General features: G+C 41.6%; 1 protein-coding gene across 3 annotated transcripts in view; it reads left to right on the top strand.

The window, feature by feature from the left end:
• The window catches only part of PCMT1 (protein-L-isoaspartate (D-aspartate) O-methyltransferase), a 51,888-nt gene that overhangs the window by 5,505 nt on the left and 23,578 nt on the right, over window positions 1–22,805 (top strand). For all 3 annotated transcript variants that reach the window (XR_012667693.1, XM_048844281.2, XM_048844282.2), the window contains exons 2-3: window positions 13,086–13,190; window positions 14,431–14,462. Coding sequence is in view for 2 of the 3 variants with exons in the window: in XM_048844281.2 (XP_048700238.1) it covers window positions 13,086–13,190; window positions 14,431–14,462 (137 nt within the window). In the remaining variant the exon portion in view is untranslated. The remainder of the gene's footprint in view (window positions 1–13,085; window positions 13,191–14,430; window positions 14,463–22,805) is intronic.

Genomic DNA, 22,805 nt, shown 5'->3' on the forward strand with positions numbered 1-22,805 from the left:
GATCTCTCATCAAGTTGCATCATCCCTGCGTTCAGGGTTCTGCCCAATACTGAACTCTATATCTTTGCTTGCTTGCTTCTTGTTACTTTCCCTCCTGGTTCACATTTGGAAGGTTTTCTTCATAACCCTATGAGATATCAACATAATTTAATAAATATACAATTGAAATGAAAGCTCAGATTCTGGAGTAGCTGATGACACTTGAGAGATTTCTGCTTTCTCTGAATGAGTGGATTTTTCAGCCCATGCTTTTACCAGTAACATAGGCAGGCTGTTCACAAATAATTGTCATTCTGCTCTCAGGTAAGCTAAAGATAACTTATCTGAAGATTTTGTTTCTCACTTAAAATCATTTCAGTGTCTTTTGAGAGCAGCAATTTCATCATTGTAGGGATTCTTCAGCAAAGAACCTTCCATCTTCTTAGTTGCTGGCAGATTTCTGAACATATTTCCTGACTTCTATGGTAATCTCTTTTGTCGTATTTACACTCATAAGCATATTTATGTAAAGCATTATGGGGTGCAATGTCACACCCTATGCGTAGGAGCTGGAGGGAGGATATGCCGCTGCTTCCGTGAGCCGTGTGGAGCCACAGCACACAGGGAGCGGGGCAAACCCCCAACCCTGGTCCCTGGTGGGAGCTTGAGGACTGGATTAAAACGTCTGCAGGGCTGGATGCGGCCGCAGACCGTAGTTTGCCCACCCCTGGGATAGATAAGACAGAAAATATCTTATTGCCTCTATATAAATCCATGGTACGCCCACATCTTGAATACTGCATGTAGATCTGGTTGCCCCATCTCAAAAAAGATATATTAGAATTGAAAAAGGTACAGGAAAGGGCCACAAAAATGGTGAGGGGTATAAAACAGCTTCCATATGAGGAAAGATTAATAAGACTGGGACTCTTCAGCTGGGAAAAGAGATGACTAAGGGGGGATATGGTAGAGGTCTATAAAATCATGACTGCTGTGGAGAAAGTAAGTAATTAAGTATTATTTACTCCTCATAACACAAGAACAAAGAGTCACCAAATGAAAATAATAGGCAGCAGGTTTAAAACAAATAAAAGGAAGGATTTCTTCACACAATGCATGGTCAACCTGTAGAATTCTTTTGCCAGAGGATGTTTTGAAGGCCAAGACTATAACAGGGTTCAAAAAAGAATTAGATACGTTCATGGAGGATAGTTCCATCAATGACTGTTAGCCAGGATGGGCAGAGATAGTGTGTAAAACCAAAGAGAATTCTCCCTTCTTTTTTGTGAAAAATCTTTGACTATATTTGTAGATAAATTAAATTAACATAAACCCAGTTTTTTCCCTTTGTTGGTTCCCTCACGTAAAAATTATTAGCTCAGACTATCAGTAAACTAGAATGAAATGAATGTCTGTCTTTGTAGTCAGATCAAGTCAATGAAATAATGCTTATTTTTTGTGTTAGTCTGTAGATCCACTTTAATCCATAATATAATCTGATAAATGGAAATAATTTTGCAAATGCCTCCATGGCAGGTGACTTACCCGTGATAATGGGTATATAAAAACAGTGTGAACCTGGTGTGTTAATCTTAAAACTTCGTGAAAATTCCAAACACCAAATTAATGGTTCTATCAGCCATTGACAGGGTGGATTTGATTTAAATCACTAGTCAGGAAGACTTGATTTAATAATGGATTTCTACATTAAAAGTGTATTCTTGTTGGTTGTTATAACCTTAATACATATTCTTCACAACTCAGAGATAGATGTAGGTTTCATATTTAGAAGGTACACACTATGCATTTTTAAGCGATTTATTTTGAAAACTTTTCAGATTGATTTTACAGCTATATCAGAAAATGAATGATTGGTTATTTCATTTACCAAAGGTAATTGAAGCAGATATTTATGAAGTCACTGAGAGGTGAACTATCTCCAATTCAACAGGTTAATAATTAATATTTGGAGGATTTTCTTGCCATGCTCTATTAAGAGGAGAAGATCACCAGACAGACATTTAAATTGTTTTATTTAACTAAAACAACAACGTTATGTATTCTGGATTTTTTTGTTCAACAGCAAATGTATAATATTTTAACAAATGAAGCATATGAATTTTTGAATTTAGTTAAACATTCAAGTTTTTTAAAATCAGGTTTGTTTTTGTTAAAATTGTTTTTAACTAAAATAGTTAAATGAAAGTAAAAAAAAAAAATTAAATAGACTATGTCAGCCAGGTCAACATGAGAAACTTAAAATATTGGCTTCTGCAGCTAACTCAGTCTTCACCTTCATTTTCCTGTTTGTTCATAATCTGGAAAAGGAAAGCAAGCTTTCCTGTTTTTTTTCAGGTCCCAAACGATTTCTCAATTTGGAATGAATTAGTCCAAAGGAAGAGAATATTCTTTCTACACTGGCAGAAGAAGCTGCTGCTGTTAAAAGTGAGATTATCACTTCAGCAGTCTCTGAATCCAAGTGCTTAAGTGACTTCCACCAGTTCACTGGTGTGGCTTTCTTTAAAACATCATCAGCAAAGATATAATTCTTGAATGGTTCACCCTTAGCTCTGAAGTTTATTATAGTTGGCATATGGAGGGATGATTGCTAGATGTCTGTGTCATAGCCAACTGCTCTTCTTCAGCAGTTAAGGTTTGACCATGGTACCAAGTATTGAGAATATTTGCAAGAAAATAAGCTGGAGATAGTGCTTGTCCTATTTGTTTTTTTAATGTTTGTAATTTAACTCTGTCATTGCATGTTTCTCTTTTTAAGATCTCACTCAGTTCCTTCCAAATTTCAACAGCCTGAGTAATAAAATAGCTATTTCCCTGCATTTTGTTCAGGGTTACAGCAATAGGCTTCAGGGTACTCAGCATGTGTTCAGCATTTCTCTTAAGCCCAATGTTGAGATCTTTGGCTGTGTGTGCATTTCCTGATGTATCAATTGTTTCTCTAGGGAAGACATTCCCTTCTTGTTGTCACACAAGCACTTACAACAGGATCATTGTGGACATTGCTCCACCCATCAAGACTCAGGTTAACAATTTCATCCTCTAGACCCTTTGCACACTGCTCAATTTCTGTTTCATACACTTTATCCAACAATTTTCCTGCGACATCTGCTCTGTTGGGTGGACTGTATCCTGGTCTTAATGACTGAACCATGTTAATGACGTGTGGGTTCTGAAAGGGAAAGGAGAGTTTGTTGCATAAACAAACCGGGCAATTTTGTCATCGATTACCTCTTTTTGTATTCCACCGATTCTTATCACAAATGTATCTATGGTTGTTTCTGGATGATGGAGATCTTGTATTTATTTATTTATTTATTTTTGCTACAGGTGATATACTGTGGCTATGTGACATACGTGATGTGACTGAAATACTGTCATTGGCAGATAACTCTGAAACTATAGAAAATGATGGTGATCTTGAAGGTGGATAGTCTTAAGAATCCTATATGTTGAGGATAGATTCTCCTAAACAAAACAAGTCAATGCAGTTATTTAATTATTATTACCATACTGCTCATGTAGTATTACTCATTGCATTCACTGACAATACTACTTTAAAGGTAAAATTGTAAAAGGAAGATCTACCTATTTCAGCTATTTATTTTTTATCACAACTGCATCTAAAATGATAGTACCATAGAGTAACAACTATATTTTTTGCTCAAACATGAGAATTCAAGAATAGTCCAGAAGGAAGACAGGCAGAAAGAAGTATGAAATAAAAAAGTTTACCAACCTGAAGATCCTGCATGTTCAGACATGTTCCTTTCATCATCTTCAATGCAGTTTCTTCCTGAGAAGGAACACTTCTCATGATGTTTCATTCAGGCAGCCAAGCCTTGAATTTTGTTGCACTGTTTGCATTTTGCACGTATGCCTGTCTTACCCACAGGCAGAGGAACTTCATTAAAATATTCCCAAACTGAGTCTATTTTATGGCCTGCTGCCATTATAGGTTTTCCCTTCTAGTGAGAGAAGTGTATGGTAGATCTCAAATCAATGAAGGCTACACTCAGAAAGATGTCAAGACTTCTGGAATATGCTGCTCAAACAGTTTCACTTTTGTTTCTACTGCCTGTCTCTCCCTTCTCACATTTATCTCCAGACTTCTTCTCCTTGTCCAGAACTGCAAAACTAAGCATCTCTGATGGTATCTTCTTGACTGAGCACTGAGTCCCATTGGGTAGATAGACAGATTAACCTAAATAATCTACACAGAAGCCCCTAGAACCTCATAATATTGGGTCCCTAATCCATGAACTATTGGAACTCATTTACAAAACTTTTCTTAAACATTACATGAGTGTATTGTCTCATACTATAGAATTAGAATTTATAATCCCTATTCCACGATGAGATTTTTTTTTTGAGCTATAATGTATCCTAATTAAAACTATCTTTAGGTTTTTTTCCTCAAAAAGCATTTTATCAAAAAAATCCGATTTTTTTTTTTAAATCCTTGATTTTTATCCATGCTGGCCATTGATGAAAGACAAGTTAAAGTAACATCAGGCCAATTTAAAATGAACATGTTTTTCCCCTTAGTAAGGAGTTCTTCATAATTTTCATTGAAATCCAAAGTAAAATTTTTCTCCAAACAGCTACATCCTCCAAAATATACATCCAGTGATGGCAAATGGGTAAATTCACTGTCTTTTTGTGTGGGGAAAAAATAAACAATGTTATGTAAACCATAATACAGGTCTTAAATTTATCAAAGTCCTGTTTGAATTATTGTCAAATATTCTAATACTTTTAAGTGGTCTATACAGGATAATATTGCGGCAAAACACCTTAAATAGATGTTCTGTTCAGTTCCCTGCTCTCACTGTTGATCATCAGTTCAGATGCTTTGTTTGCTCGTTAAATTGCTTCTCTAGTACAGTTTTCACATATTGGTTTTTCTTAAAATGAAGACCAATTCTTTACCTGACATTTAGCCCAGGGACTAAGCCTGCTAACATGAGTGAAAAATGTTTGTGCTGCCACAAACAGATTACACTCCTCCAATTTAATGGAATGAAAAAGTTGTGCTCTGCATTTCGTGTCATCGTCTTACTTACACGTTTTTAAAATGTGTTAACTTACTACTTGGAATGGCCTAATAGGAAGAAAAAAAAGGTTAATATCTTGTTTATCACCTGTGAAATTCATTAAATACATTAATCAAATAAGCTACTAATGCATCTTGTGCTCTTGTTATATCTTCTTTCCTCTTCTTGGCTTCACTTCACTTTTTTTTCTTTATCTGAGTAATCTGTTTTATTTGTCCAGTTCTTTTGTTGGTTCAATATAATTTAGTGAATATTTGCTAAATACCAGTTAAATTAATAATATATAAAATATTTGATTAATTCATGTATATAGTCAAAATTTTTCTGCTATTCAACCAGCCTTAGTAATTGCACTTTTCAAAGAAAAAATAATAAATGCAATACATAACACTCTAAATACTATACATTTCAGAATTATGGATTTGAGGGTGTGTGGCAGCACAGGCAGTTTTTCACCCAGACTAGCAGGCTTTCATTCTTGGGATACTCCATATGAGGAAGCCTAGGGATCAGTTTGGCATACTCTCTTCCCCTGCTACACTACATATTTTCATCTCCCATTTCTTTCTTCTGCCTCCTCATTTCTCTCTGTTGTACTTACATTTTCTAATTAATTCCATCAGTATCTCACTTGCTTTTATTGAGGCATGGGTTGCAACAGTTTTGATACCCATTGCTGGAGGGAAAAAATTACTAATCACAGATCTATATGAAAGCTAGAGGGGGTAGTAGGTAGAAACTGTTTAGGGATCTGGAAGAGATGCCAAACCTTTTCCTTCCCTGTTGTATCAGGCTTTGCTTAGGAGGTGTCTGAAACTGAAGCTCCCCAGCACCCCACTTACAGCTACAAAGCAGCATTTTTCTCCACTTCCTGTCTTTTGGCTTTTATGAGGATGCTGTGTGTGTCTTTGTTACTTTGCCCCTCTGCCAGCCTCCTGGCTGTCATATTTGGGGGATATCTACATTACTCTCCTTTGGTTTTCTGGGTGCTCTGAGGATATTTTTACTACCTTTCTAAACCCTTCTAGCTAGTCTTTCTTTTGGTTGTTCCTCCTCAGCGAGCAATTACAATGTCTTCTGCTTCTGCTTCCAGCTTTCCTAAGTAGGAGTAGAGTGAAACTGACTTGATTCTTGTCAGTTTTGTGGCTGCTCACAGGATTCTGTACATAATTAAAAATGACAATATTTTGATCAATTTTCTGCATCTTGCAGTTTGAAAAAGTTATGAACAACAACAGACACATGGGAGCTGTCTGCACAGACAGAGGAAGACAGCACTGCATTAGCGAATACTTCTGGTTAGAAGTCTTTTTTTCGTAACTGTAAGAGCTAGGATACTTTTTTGAAATAAAGCTTAGATTCAGTACAAATTGAAGAGACTTGTCTGGAAAACTTTATTGCTCTCCTTGGGGAAAATTGATTTTTTAAAAAAAAGTCTGTATCTGTACGAGTTTTTTCATGAAGTTGATAGTTTTCCACTCCATACGGCTAAATTCAGTGCCTTGCATAATGACAGGTTTCAGAATAGCGGCTGTGTAACTCGTACAAATACAGACAGACATCTTCCTCTCCAAATGCAAACAGATGGACATCATACCAAAGGGACTGAAGGTAAAAAATCCACTACAATCTACGTACCACACAGACTATGCTGACAGCTTGTGCCACACGCTCTCAAAGAAACTGCGGAACCACCTGATCAACATCCTCTACAGCAAACAGGGAACGATTAACAATGAGTTCTCAAAACTGGATACTCTCATAAAAAACAAACAAACACCCTTCCACACAAACTTCCTCGTGGCTGTACTTTACAAAAACTAGACAAGCCATTTACAACACACACTTAGCTTCTCTACAAAAGAAAAAGGACACTAAACTATCTAAACTACTACATGCCACAAGGGGTCACAGCAGTGGTTCCCTTAACCCACTCAGCAATATAGTTAATCTATCCAACCATACTCTTAAGACAGATTCTTCTGCTGGGCTACCTCTCCTTCTGCCCCTCCACCCCCACGAACACGATACAGTTCTGTGGTGACCTAGAATCCTATTTTCATAGTCTCCGACTCAAGGAATATTTCCAACACACCTCTGAACAACATACTAATCCACAGAGACCTTCCTACCAACACTATAAAAAGAAGGATTCTAGGTGGACTCCTCCTGAAGGTCGAAACAACAGACTGGACTTCTACATAGAATGCTTCCGCCAACATGCACGGGCTGAAATTGTGGAAAAGCAGCATCACTTGCCCCACAACCTCAGCTGTGCAGAACACACTGCCATCCACAGCCTCAGAAACAACCCTGACATCATAATCAAAAAGGCTGACAAAGGAGGTGCTGTCGTCATCATGAATAGGTTGGAATATGAACAAGAGGCTGCTCAGCAGCTCTCCAACACCACTTTCTGCAAGCCATTACCCTCTGATCCCACTGAGGGTTACCAAAAGAAACTACAGCAGTTGCTCAACAAACTCCCTGAAAAAGCACAAGAACAAATCCGCACAGACACACCCCTGGAACCCCGACCTGGGGTATTCTATCTGCTACCCAAGATCCATAAACCTGTAAATCCTGCCCCATCGTCTTAGGCATTGACACCCTGACAGCAGGATTGTCTGGCTATGTAGACTCCCCCCTCAGGCCCTATGCTACCAGCACTCCCAGCTATCTTCGAGACACCACTGACTTCCTGAGGAAACTACAGTCCATCGGTGATCTTCCTGAAAACACCACCCTGGCCACTATATGGATGTAGAAGCCCTCTACACCAACATTCCACACAAAAATGGACTACAAGCCGTCAGGAACAGTATCCCCGATAATGTCACGGCAAACCGGGTGGCTGAACTTTGTGACTTTGTCCTCACCCATAACTATTTCACATTTGGGGACAATGTATACCTTCAAATCAGCGGCACTGCTATGGGTACCCACATGGCCCCACAGTATGCCAACATTTTTATGGCTGACTTAGAACAACGCTTCCTCAGCTCTCGTCCCCTAATGCCCCTACTCTTCTTGCGCTACATTGATGACATCTTCATCATCTGGACTCATGGCAAAGAAGCCCTTGAGGAATTCCACCATGATTTCAACAATTTCCATCCCACCATCAACCTCAGCCTGGACCAGTCCACGCAAGAGATCCACTTCCTGGAACTACGGTGCTAATAAGCGGTGGTCACATAAACACCACCCTATACTGGAAACCTACTGACCCCTATTCCTACCTACATGCCTCCAGCTTTCATCCAGATCACACCACACGATCCATTCTCTACAGCCAAGATCTACAATACAACCACATTTGTCTCTGTCTGAGGGATTGGAGCAAACACTTACAAGATCTCTATCAAGCATTCTTAGAACTACAGTACCCACTTGCGGAAGTGAAGAAACAGATTGACAGAGCCAGAAGAGTTCCCAGAAGTCACCTACTACAGGACAGGCCCAACAAAGAAAATAACAGAACACCACTAGCCATCACCTTCAGGCCCAACTAAGACCTCTCCAGCGCATCATCAAGGATTTACAACCTATCCTGAAGGACAGCCCATCACTCTCTCAGATCTCGGGAGACAGGCCAGTCCTTGCTTACAGACAGCCCCCCAACCTGAAGCAAATACTCACCAGCAACCACACACCACACAACAGAACCACTAATCCAGGAACCTATCCTTGCAACAAAGCCCGTTGCCAATTGTGTCCACATATCTATTCAGGGGACACCATCATAGGGCCTAATCACATCAGCCACATTATCAGAGGCTCGTTCACCTGCACATCCACCAATGTGATATATGCCATCATGTGCCAGCAATGCCCCTCTGTCATGTATATTGGTCAAACTGGACAGTCTCTACGTAAAAGAATAAATAGACACAAATCAGACGTCAAGAATTATAACATTCAAAAACCAGTCAGAGAACACTTCAGTCTCTCTGGTCACTCGATTAGAGACCTAAAAGTGGCAATTCTGCAACAAAAAAACTTCAAAAACCAGACTCCAACGAGAGACTGCTGAATTGGAATTAATTTGCAAACTGGATACAATTAACTTAGGCTTGAATAGAGACTGGGAGTGGATGGGTCATTACACAAAGTAAAACTTTTCCCCCATGTTTGTCCCCTCCTCCCCCACATGTTCTTGTCAAGTGCTGGAAATGGCCCACCTTGATTATCACTACAAAAGGTTTTCTCTCCCCCCGCTCTCCTGCTGGTATTAGCTCATCTTAAGTGATCACTCTCCTTACAGTGTGTATGGTAACACCCATTGTTTCGTGTTCTCTGTGTATATAAATCTCTCCACTGTATTTTCCACTGAATGCATCCAATGAAGTGAGCTGTAGCTCACGAAAGCTTATGCTCAGATAAATTTGTTAGTCTCTAAGGTGCCACAAGTACTCCTTTTCTTTTTGCAAATACAGACTAACATGGCTGCTACTCTGAAATCTGAATTGCTTTGTGCCTGTTTGACTCTCCTGGCATCTCACTAGTTCACCAAAGATCCAAATCTATTTTACGTCAGAGAATCTTTTTCTGTCTCTAGTGTTTTCACTACTAGTGTTCTTAACTCTTTTTTAATTCTCATCTCTTAACTCTCCAGGAGCTGAAATCCTGTGTGTGGTATCTTTAAATAGGAGAGTTACTTTGAATATATTTTCATGCAGCATTTATTTCCCTGTCATCTATCTACCAGTTTGCCCTCAAGATTTGGATGTTTTATTTTGAGTTGATATTTTTGGCCTTAGTGGCCTTGCTTGTTTGTACTTGGGGATAACTTGTCTTGGAAAAAGTGTTCTTATTGTATATGCTTTTACTAATAGATTTTATGGGAGTTCTTTGCTTCCTGAGTGATTCAGGAACTGGCAGGGATTGTTCTAGACGGAACTAAGGTACCGGGAGTTGGTCACCTTGTGGGTGAACGATGGGTGCTTGCGTTGACGTTTCAGTATTTCAGAGATACTGCAACTGGGAGCATGCCTCCCAGCCCGAGTAGACAGACTTGTGGTCTCTTTGCTCAAATCTCTGAGCTAAAAATAGCAGGTGGATGTTGCAGCTCAGGCTAGGCACCTGTGCTCTGACTCAGAGGGATGGGCAGGCTTGAAGTCTGATGGCTAGTCCAAGTTGTGGCCAGGATGGCCATGTCCACACTGTTGTTTTTAGCTCGCTACGTTGATCAAAGTCAGCACAAGTCTGTCTGCCGGGGCTGGGAGGCATGCTCTATACAGCAGTGTCGGCACACCTTGAAAGGGCCAAAAACGTTAGAGCTTCTGCCTTTCTCTTACTGTGAGCCTAGAGCCTCAAGAAAGGGAAATCTGTGATACCTTCAAAAACTCAAGATTGTTATAAAACCAAAACTTGTTTTTTCTTAATTATTAATACTGTGGCATATTTCTCCCCAAACCTCCTGCTACTATTACCTGGTGATTAATAAAATCTTTTGACATGTTAGCCTGGGCTAATTAATACTGTACAGTGGATACCATTTGAAAAATGGAGTAGCATTCTGTTGAGGAATTGCAGGCCATTATATAAATCAGTGTTCCTTTTTATAATTCAGATCAAAATATTTATCAAGAGGGAGCATTATCTAGTAGTTAAATCAAGCAGTTTGTGTTAAGGAGATCGAATTGCTATTCCTGGTTCTCCTGCATACTGTCTGAATTTGGGCATGTCACTTACGAAAGGTCAGATTTTCCATTTATAAATTGAGAATAAAATAATCAGGCTTCACATAACTAACATTCATAAAGCATTTTTGAGATTCCCCTGAATGGAAGGTGCTGAAGAAATGTAGAATATATTTCTAGTTTGTAGCAGTTAACCCTTTGAGTGCATGTGCATATCCGTGTAGGTGGCTGTAGCAACCTTGCTAACATTCCATCATTTTTTAATTAAAATAGTTTTATTTAACTGGTGATCTTAGCCCTACTTTCTCTAAATTGGAGGCTTCATGCTCAACATTACAATCTCAAACAAGAAATCAATATTTGGGATTTTTCCTGTGCACTCATGTACCTTATATCTCAGAAGCTCCTCAATACCCATGCAGTGATGCTGTAGTCTTGCCATGGAGCCCTCTTGGTTATTTTTCTTCTGTCTTGCTGTTTAAACAATACCTGAGCTGGTGGCAGTCAATAACAAAGGTGTTAATGAGCTTTCAAGACAGGATCTCAGAAGGGACTTGAGTGGTGGCAACCTTTTTGTGGTCTCTAATGGAAAGGTCAAAGTACAAATTTAGCAATATTTTTCCTAGTTGGCCACTCCTAAATATTTACTGGATTTCAGTTGTCTAATTCAATGGGAATATGGATATTTCTCACCCCTTACCTGTCTGTCATACACTAGTGTTTTGTGGTTTAGGTTTAGTTATAACTGATCTGTGGAACTAACAGTTTGTTGTGATAGCAGGATAATGGCAGCTCAGCAAATATATGAACCTCCCTGTCAATATGGATATTTGGCAGTAATATTCCCAGAATAAAAAGTTGTGTGCAGGTGTGGTAGCACTTTGAGTCTTACTTTAATACAGAATCAATGAAGTATACAGTTCATAATGAACTGGCTTGACAAAGCCCTGGCTGGGATGATTTAACTGGGAATTGGTCCTGCTTCGAGCAGGGGGTTGGACTAGATGACCTTCTGGGGTCCCTTCCAACCCTTATATTCTACGATTCTATGAAGTCAAAGTGCATTATATGTGTAATGTGATGGAGGAAAGAATTTTAGCTAGGAAGCCATCTGAAACATAGAAGTATTCTAAATAAAGAATAAAATTATATAAGACATTGCTTTTGGGATCTTTGCCACCATGCTTTGATGGTATATTTTCCGTTTGCTGCCTTACTTGTGCTTTCACATCTACAGAAAAACTTTTTTTGTTGGGCAAGTTTTGTTTTGCTGTTTAGGTGGTTCCTTATAAGGACGTTTTGCTCTTGATTTGAAAAACTGAAGTAACTTTAATAAGAACAGTCCCATTATAAGCTTAAGAATTTGGGTTTAGATTACTAGATCTTGGGTATAATTTTCAAAAGCACCTATTATATGAACCTAAGTCCCATTTTCAAAAATGGCTTAGGTGCTTTTTAAATTTTTACCCCGTGTTTAATGTGAATAGCTTCATAGAGCATTTCATTTTAAAAAACATTTTTTTTTGGTTTAAACTGTATACCTTTTTGTTATGTAAGTGACTGACTGTGAAGTATGCTGTTTATTCCAGTTGTTTGTAAGTTACTTTTATGATTACATGAATGCTTTTTCAGAACACTAAACAAAACAAGGCTAAATAATCATTTAGCAATAAAGAACTTGATCACAAGTTAAACAAAAATTTTTTTGAGTGAACTGGTAATGTACATGAATGTAAAATGGCAAAAGCATTTATAGTTCAGTTGGGAGAGCAACAAAGATATAACTGTTCTGATGTGAGTACTTGTGTGGGCTGGCTAAGACCAAATGTCAGAATCCTAATGATGTAGGAGTTTCTTTTAAGGGGAACATTTTTCTCAAGACAAATAGTGAAACAGCACTTGAAAATAAATTACAGTTTGTCAAATAGGCAAATATATTGTAAGTGGTCTTATTCCTTCCTGTGTATGTAGAGGAACCATAAATTGTTTGTTAGCAGAACATTGTACTTTATGTTCAGTATTAGAGAGATTTACAGTATTCTTTCGGGAATGGTAAAAATATGCAACAAGTTCCATTTTTCCAGGGGGATGGTGGGGGTGAAGGAGAGGGAGGCAGATATTTAAAAATGAATATATAATATTTAACATATTACAAAATTGAAAGCATTTTATTATAATTAGAAAAACTTGTGGTGTAGCTCAAAATTCAAAGTTACATACTTTAATCTGTACTATGCTTCATTTTAAGCTTTGACCAGTATGCATAACTTATGATTTCTTGCAATTTATGAATTCATTTATTTTACATTTTGTCCTTGCACAGACATATCATTATAAAAAAGAAATCATGCTTTCAGTTTTTTGTAAATAAAACTCTCCTTTTTTTTAGAAAATGGAATAATCAAATCAGATAAAGTATATGAAGTAATGTTGGCTACAGACCGTTGCCACTATGCAAAATGCAACCCTTATATGGACTCTCCTCAATCAATAGGTAAGAGAGCATCTATCTAAAATGCCTATCCTCACTTTTATAACAGAGAGTATGAGTTCAGCATGTGTGATAAGAATATGAAAGTATTTTATTTTAAAGAACTGCCTGAAAAGTTTATATGGGAGCATTTTTAGTTCCTCACAATTAGCTGATCCAGCCTCTTTTAGTTTGAAGATTTGGCTAGTGCAGACTTCAGTAGCTCATTTACTTAGTGACGCCTCTCAGAAAGTTTGCAGTTTAAAGTGTTGACATTACTGTATAAAACTCTAAATAATTTGGATCTGGTTACATTAGAGCTGTTCTTTCTCTTTGTATGACACTGCAGTTGAGATCGGCAGATGTGACTCTGACCTAAACTTGACTTAAAAGGGAATAAAAAAAGAAGGGACTGCTGGCAGGGCATTTTTCAGTGAAGGATCGTGAATTCTGGAACTTGCTTGTTCCCACCCAGACCCTTTAATTTTTTTTCCTTTTGGGAAATGAATCAAAGTGTATCTATTTTTTCCTCTCTTTTTCAGCTTTTATATTGGTTGATGGTAGGAGTTCTTAGTTGTACTTATTATTGATTAGTCCATATTGAGCTTTCTTTATATTTGTACATAAACCAACTTCGTTTTGTGTGCATCTTAAAAATCAAATTAAAAATTGACTTGATGTTCCCTAAGTGTTAATACATGCAATACAATTTTCCCTCATTCATTCCCCTTATATATACGCATGCTGATTTACAGGCAAACAGATACGGTCCCTACGTCAGGGAGTTTGTAATCTGATGCAAAAACACATACAAAAAATTATGAACCAGGATTGGCACATGGGGAGTAACAGTGGAAAGGGAAAACGCTGCTCTTCGGATGTAAATGTTGCATAGGCAGCTTTCATGCAATATAGCTTTACAAAAGTAAAGGTTTGTACTAAACTAAAAATAAGATGCTAAATGAAATAGAGTTTGTAAAGATAGAAACTTTCATCTTTGTCAGTACCCCTCATTGCTGTATGTATTGACCAGTTGAGGAAAGTAGCAGAACTTTTTTCTTCACTTTAGAATTGGGCATGTCAGACCTTCTTATATATTAGTACTGTATTCAAAATCACAATACAACTACACAGCTAGAGCAGCTGTAGTGTCTCATTTGAAGGCTTGCATATGCGATGGTTCATACATAAGTCGGATAGGAATGTTCTAACACTGTTAGCTCAACTCTTACATCAGAAGGTTTACCCCTTTCTTGTTTTACAGGTTTCCAAGCAACTATCAGTGCCCCACACATGGTAAGCATTAGATTTATAACACAGAATGGTTAGTGAAGATGATTAGCAATCTAGTCACTCTCCAGAATAAAAGTATACTTATTCTAACAACTTACACTATCTATTGGTAATAATGTTGTAAACTACTGTAATATTGCCTGTACTTCTGTCTATCATTATATGTAAATTCAACCAGGCAGAATTGTTGTAATTTATCTTTTCTTTTGTCAAGAGAAGTTGTACTGAGATGTGAGAATTTTGCCTAGTGATTTGAGACCCAGACAGTTCATGGCTGAGTCTTAACAAGTAAACACTAGGAGATATTTCAGTGCAGCGATGTTGTATCACAGATACTAAAGTATTCTCAGATAACTTATTTCATTATTTGAAATTAAGAATTAATGTGGGTATATTTAGCCCTTATAGTATTTTATTTGAGAAATAAAGTTTGTGGGAAAGAACAGTAAACATTTTCATAGCTTATGCTCCATTTGTCTTTCCCTAAAGTTACCTATTAGAATTCAAAGGGTAGGGACTAATTCAAACTATCTATTTTGAAACTTTGGCTTTTTTATATCTGAAAAAGTTAACATTTTTTTCAGAGGTATACACCAAGAAGTGAAGAAATCACAACAATAGTAGCTATGTTGTTGTTCTTCGAGTGCTTGTTCATGTCAATTCCAATCAGGTGTGCGCGCGCAGCATGCATGGTCGTCAGAAAGTTTTCCCTTGGCAGCTCCTGTCAGGTCAGCTGTGGATCCCCCTGAAGTGGCGCCTTCATGGCACTCAGTATACGACCCTGCCTACCCGGCCCCCCTTCAGTTCCTTCTTACCGTCCATGACGGCTGTTGGAACAGTGCTCACTTGCTCAGCAAGTGCTCCCTTAGCGTTCTTCTGTTAGTCATTACAATTTATAGTTAGAGTTAGTTAATAGTAGGTTGGGAGCAGGATCTCTCCCCAGTCCCTAACCCCCCTCGGGCTCTGGGGCATCCCATTAGCCCAAGGCATTAAACGCTGCAGTGCTTGTAATAAACCTATGCCCATCAGTGACTCCCCCGACTCTTGTCTAAAGTGTCTGGAGGGAGTGAACCAAACGGAAAGGTGCAAAATCTGCAGGGCTTTTCAGCCAAGAACCAAAAAGGAGCATGATTTCTGATTAAAATAACTGTTAATGGTATGTTCCAGCATCCGTATGCGACATGGTACTGAGGAAGGACTCACCACAAGAGACACTCAGCACCGGCGCTCCCTAGCACCGCACCCAGGGATAGCAGCCTGGCACTGCTCGACTTCCCTGGTGCCGCACAAGAGACACAAGAAGGCCAAAAGAGGGCGCTTGCCAGCCTCGATATCTGCGGGATTGTCGGGATGCATGGTGCACCCCAGAAAGGACCTGGCATCAAGTCAGCACGAGTCAGTGCCATTGACTTCAGAGCCCCACAAGGGACCATTGAGTCAGGCACTTAGTGACTCTGGCAGGGCAGTGCCAGGTGGAGGTGTTAGAGCCACCCTCCACTCCGGACGCTTTTGAAGCCACCAGAGACCTTATTGTGATGATGGCTGCACAGGCCCCAGCTCTGAGGGACAAGGCTCCGGTGCTGATAAGACTGGTACTGTCTACAGGCAAGCCTGATACGATGCAGCGCTCACAGTCCCCAGCTCGGCAGCGTACCTGGCACCGCTCTCAGTTGCCTTCACTGTGGCACTGCTTCCTGGCACTGAGCCCCACGAGAGAGTCTCTGGCGATGCGACGCTCCCCCTCCTCGGCACTGAGGCCAGACCGGCACAGATCCCCAGCACCAGCAGAGGACCGGCACAGACCTGCAGTGATGTCAGAGGACCGGCACCGATCTGTGGCACCAGGCCTTCATCCTCGATTGCTGGCACTGGATACCTGCTATCGATCCCCATCACCAGATCCCAGGCACCAGTTCCCCACCTTATCACGGCACTGGTCGTCGGTGCACGGGCCCTCAGCATTGCCGTGGCCCTCACAATCGGGATCCGATTCCTCGGAGTCTGATGCCGATTCGTACTACTTGAGACGTAGTCCCAGAGGCAACGAAAGAGGGTGCCACCGGCCTGGCAGCTGCAGCCCCAGCGCAGTGGCCCTTTTGGACCCCCTGGGCTTACCATCAGGCCCAAGGTACCTTTTCAAGGGGGTCGAGATTGGTAGCATCAGAACACCGGCCACCCCACTCTTCTAGGGACAGGCCTACATCTCAGGGATCTGAGGCTACTCTGTCCTAACCACCCTTCAGGCACCAGTCGTGGAAGAGGTGACCCCCCAGTACAGGACCAGCTGCAGAGTCAAGCTACAGCATTCCACAAGGGCGTGCACTGATGAAGAGGAGTTCAAGGAGCCGGAGGGGCAGGAGGACCCAGTACCCCCTCTGGCCACCTCGTCCTCTTCCCCTGATGAATCTGTGGCAAGGGCGTCCGCTTTGGGCCCTCCTCTGATTGACCATAGGGCACATCAGGACCTCCTTAGGTGGATTGCCCGCAACATGGGGTTGCAAGCGGTGGAGGTGGTCGAGGCCGAGGACCCCATGGTGGACATTCTCACTCCCGAAGTCCATCACTGGTAGCTCTGCCTTTGATCAAAACCGTTCAAAACAATATAAAGACCTGTGGCTGACCCTAGCCTCAAGTCCGCCGACTGCCAGGGGTGTGGAGCACAAATACTTTGTCCCTTCTAAGAACTATTAATACTTATTCTCACACCCGCAGCCATGCTCTCTGGTCGTGTCTGTGGCTAACGAGAAAGAGTGTCAGGAACAGCAAGGACCAGCCCCCAAATCTAAGGAGGCAAAAAGGATGGACCTATTTGGTAGAAAGGTCTATGACTCTGGGAACCTCCAGCTGAAGATAGCTGACCAGCAAGCTATCCTGAGTAGGTATAACTTCAATTCATGGTCCTCCATGTTTAAGTTCAAAGAGCTGATCCCTGTGGACTCTAGGGCTGAATTATCCGCCATCATAGAGGAAGGGAAGGCAGTAGCTCGGACCTCTCTGCAGGCGTCCCTAGTCTTGGCAGATTCTGCTGCCGTACCTTCTCTTCAGGCATAGCCATGAGGAGAACATCATGGCTTTAAGCATCCCAGAAGTGCAGCAAACCCTGGAGGACCTTCCTTTTGAGGGCACGGGGCTCTTTTCAGAGCAGACAGACTCCAAACTGCACAGCTTGAAAGACTCTAGGGTGACCATGAAGTCTTTGGGAATGCATATGCTGGCAACCCAGCAACAACAACGCTCATATCCTCCTCGGCCAAGGCAGGATTTTTATAGACGAGGGGGCAGGAACAGCAGGCAGAAACCTTCCTGATCCCCTTCAGAGCAAGATATTAGCTAGTCTAAGCCTTCATCAGGCTCTAAACAGGCCTTTTGAAGATGGACCTGAGGATGGCACATTTGCCACAACACCTGATCCTTACCCATGTTTTCTGAATCATCTATCCCACTTCTACTGTGTTTGGTCCCAAATAACATCGGACCGCTGGGTTCTTCTGGTAGAAGTGGGATATTCTCTCCAATTCTGCTCTTCCCCTACGTCCCACCCCTCCTTCCCTGTCCCTCTTCAGGGACCCCTCTCACAAGCAATTGCTTATTCAGGAGGTGCAATCGCTCCTCACCATAGGGGGAGTGGAGGAGGTTCCTCAGGAGCAAAAGGGCAAGGGTTTTCTACTCCCATTATTTCCTGATCCACGAGGCAAAGGTGGGGGTCTTGGACCCATTTTAGACCTGCGAGTACTCCACCAGTTTATGCTGAAGTTGAAGTTCTGCATGGTCTCCCTGAGCATGATCAGACCTTCCCTGGATCTTTGAGGTTGGTACACTGCCCTCAATATGAAAGACGTGTACTTTCACATAGCCATTCGACCTGTGCACAGACATTTTCTCTGGTTTGCGCTCAACCACAAACACTGTCAGTTCACGGTCCTCCCATTCGGTCTGTCGACAGCCCCCCAAGTATTCACCAAGTGCATGTCAGTTGTAGCAGTCTTCCTCTGGAGGAGGCAGGTGCAGGTATAGCCATACCTGAATGACTAGCTGCTCAGGGGCCGTACCAGGGAGCAGGTAGAGTCTCATGTATGATTGGTCAGGTCCGTTTTCCAGAGTTTGGGATTCCTCCTCAACGTGAACAAGTCAACCTTATCACCGATCCAAAGAATAGAATTCATCGGAGCGGTGCTGGACTTGTACAGGCAAGGGTGTTCCTGCCAGAGACTCGTTTCCAGGTCATGACAGACATTATTCAAAGCCTCAGGCGGTACCCAACCACTACCACAAGGGAATGCCTGAGTCTCCTGGAACACATGGCGGCCTGCATGTATGTAGTCAGGCATTCCAGAATGAGGCTCGCCCAGATATACCGACCGGGGAGCTACAGGCTGGACTCGGTAGTGATGGTGCCAGGACACATACTTGAGTCCCTACAGTGGTGGCTTAACCCTCAGATGGTATGTGAAGGTGTCCCCTTCAACAGTGCACTGCCCTCCTTGTCCTTACTAACGGACGTGTCAGATCTGGGTTGGGGGGCACACCTGGGAGATCTCCGAACACAGGGCCTTTGGTCGCGGGATGAGCTCTTCCTTCATATCAATATCGGGGAGCACAGAGCAGTGCAACTGGCATGCCAAACTTTCCAGTCCCAGCTACAAGGCCAAAGCGTGGCCATGATGATGGACAACACCGCTACTATGTTCTACATCAACAAACAGGGTGGAGCCCGTTCTTCCCCCAATGTCGAGAAGCCCTCCCAACTATGGGAGTTCTGCATATCCCACTCCATTCACCTGGAGGCATCCTGTCTCCCAGGAGCACAGAATGAGCTAGCAGATCACCTCAGCAGATCGTTCTGCAACCACGAATGGTCCATCTGTACAGATGTTCTTCATCCCATCTTCCAAAGATGGGGATTTCCACCTCATGTATGTCCACCCCCTCCACCCCCCGCCCGGTCCCACTCATACACAAGGTGCTGCTCAAGATCTGCAGGGACAAAGCAGAGGTGACTCTTCTGGCCCCAGCATGGCCCTGTCAACATTGGTACACCATGCTTCTGGAGCTGTCAGTGGACACTGATCGTGCCCTGATCTGATCACTCAGGATCATGGTTGCCTCCACTACCCAGACCTCCAGTCCCTCCTCCCTATGGTCTGGAAGCTTCCTGGTTAAACCCCATGGAACTCCTATGTTCGGAGTCGGTAAGGGAGGTTATACTTGGCAGCAGGAAACCTTCCATTGGGGCTACTTATCTAGCCAAGTTGAAGAGATTCACTTGCTGGTGTGCCCAGCAATACACACCTCAACTCCAGGCATCTATACCATTTATCCTAGAGTACCTTCTGCATCTCAAACAGCAGGGCTTAGCTGCGGCATCCGTCAAGGTCAGCCTTCCACCCAGGAACGTCTGGACGCTCCGTGTTCACTAACCCCATGGTAGGACGTTTCCTCAAGGGCTTGGAACGTCTATAGCCACAGATTAGGCAACCGGTTCCTGCATGGGGACCGTAACCTGGTCCTCACCTTTTGAACCACTGGCTACTTGCTCCCTGCTCTATTTGTTGTGGAAGGTGTCCTTCCTGGTAGCCATCACATCAGCCAGGCAGGTGTCTGAATTAAAGGCTCTGACCTCCGGCCTACCCTACACGGTCTTTCACAAGGACAAGGTGCAGCTCAGGCCTTACCCAGCCTTCTTCTCCAAAGTAGTGTCACAATTCCACGCAGGTCAAAACATTTTTCTACCCATCTTCTATCCTAAGCGTCACATCAGTACCCAAGAACAGAGGCTGCACTCACTGGATGTTCGGAGAGCGCTAGCATTCTACATCGAGCACACACAACTGTTCAGGAAGTCAAACCAACCGTTCGTGGCAGTAGCAGACTGGATGAAAGGACTCCCGGTCTCATCTCAAAGAATGTCTTCCTGGATCACATCCCACATCCGCACATGTTATGAGTTAGCCAAGATCCCAGTCCTAACTCTCTTACAGCACATTCCACAAGGGCACAAGCCTCGTCAGCTGTGTTCCTGGGCCAGGTCCTGACACACGAGATCTGCAGGGCAGCAACTTGGTCATCGGTGCATACGTTTACCTCTCACTATGCCATCACCCAACACACCAGAGATGATGCAGCATTCGGCAGGGCGGTGCTCCAATCAGCGGTTTCCTTTATCCCGGAGGTGGGGTCGGAGTTGAGCTTGGGAGTCACCTGATTGGAATCAACGTGAACAAGCACTCGAAGAAAATATGGTTGTTCACCATAACACCTTCTTCAAGATGTGTTATTCACATCCATTTCAATCCCCACCCTCTTTCCCCTCTGTCGGAATAGCTGGCAAGAAGGAACTAAAGGGGGGGTCGGGTTGGCAGGGTCATATATTGAGTGCCATGAAGGTGCCACTCCAGGGGGCTCCACAGCTAACCAGATGGGAGCTGCTAAGGGAAAACTTTCCGACGACTGTGCATGTGGCACGCGCATACCTGATTGGAGTATATGTGAACAACACGTCTTGAAAAACAACAGTTATGAGAAGGTGAGTAACTGTTTTTTCCAGAATCTTAATGTAGATTCGTGTTTCTCACACTGTACTAAACTTACCACTGGTGGCACATGTCCCACAAACAGAGGATATGCAAGTTTCTTTAAACAGAAAGCAAAATATAATATCAGAATAAGAATTTATTATAACTACGCTGATTAGAATTATGTAAGTAGTGCACCAAGTATTTCTGAATTCTTAGTGGAACATTAAGCTTTTAAAAGTTTGACAACAGCTAGTCTGCGTAACAGTAAATCAATATCAATAATTGTCCTTAGTGTTCAGCCTAAATTCACTGAGTCCATATTGCCACTCTAGTCTGTCACATAAGCAAGGTAGAAAGTAAAAATGTGCATAAAGTGTTTATGTGCAAACTGTTCCTTTTTTAGCAGTCGTGTCCAAAACTAGGATAGTACACCTGAAGACCTCTGATGGATTAAAATACACACACACTTTGTATACATATTTTTAAGAAGTTACACATTCATTGACAACTTACAGTTTATTAAACTGACTTTTTTCCAAACTTACTAACGGCGCTACTCACATATTTGGGTTCTAATTATAAACTTCAGCTGTTTTCAGCATTGCAATATTGAGTTGTGATTAGAATACACCTCTACCCCTATATAACGCTGTCCTCGGGAGCCAGAAAATCTTACTGCGTTATAGGTGAAACTGCGTTATATCGAACTTGCTTTGATCCACCGGAGTGCTGCTTTACTGTGTTATATCCGAATTCATATTATATCGGGTTGCGTTATATCAGGGTAGAGGTGTACTTTTGTTCTTGCCTAACTCAATAGGCTGAGATTTTTGTTCTAAAAAATGAAGTCTCCTTTCAAAGGTGATTGGAAAAAGGAACATGTATATATGGGAAAGCAGGGTAGGTTTTTAACAGCCTATACTCTAAGCTACATTGCTGTTGGTACCTGCTACAAATCAACAGAATCATGAAGCTACTTAGAGCTACAAAATAACAGTAGTTAAAATTTTTTCCTATGTTCCATATCTTCCCATTTTTTGTTCTCCTCCTTTCTAAATAAATGCTACTTCTGTTTTAGGTCATCAGTTTACTATTAAGACTAATTAATTAGTTTTCTTCAATGAAAAGATCAACACTGCTATTGTGACTGAGCTCTAAAACTAGTTTCATAATTTTCCTAGGAGTCTGACAGTCTAGGTGAGACATAGCAATTGCCAAGACTAAATTCAGAGTTGGGTTTTGTGGCCTGAAAAATATATAGGTCTTTATATATTACATTGTTCAGAAATTTAGTTGGGGAATGGGAAGGAGTATTCCTTCACTATCAGTATTCCTGTGATGGGGTAGAGAAGTGAAAGGACTAGACAGCAATGGATCCTCCCACCCTGCTCCTAAGCTCCTGTGCTGCACTTGGAATCCCTACTATGGGGTGAGGGTGGGGATAAAACTGTGGTCTCCTGAAAATCCTGCCCCTCATGCAGAAGAACCACCCTAGTTCTGCTTCAAGAAGGCTTTTTACACACACGGAGGAAGTGGGAGAGTTTGCCCCTTATTGCACAAAACAGACATTTGACTTGTGAAAAGATTGATTAGTCTTGAAAGAATCTTATACACGAGGGCTGTTCAATTAGATTGCTGATGCATTTGAACCATAACTTAAACGGAGAACATGCTAGTGTAAATATAAAAATTATAGTCATCTGGAGAAATCTGAAGTTCTAAATATTTGACATGTTGTTATTGTGACAATATCTTCAGCAAAAAGATTGTTCACGTTCCATGTTGATGGGTAATCTCAAATTAAATTTATACAGTATTGAAATCTTATTCC

The sequence above is a fragment of the Caretta caretta genome, chromosome 3 (genome assembly GCF_965140235.1).
Source record: "Caretta caretta isolate rCarCar2 chromosome 3, rCarCar1.hap1, whole genome shotgun sequence".
NCBI classification, from domain to species: domain Eukaryota; kingdom Metazoa; phylum Chordata; order Testudines; family Cheloniidae; genus Caretta; species Caretta caretta.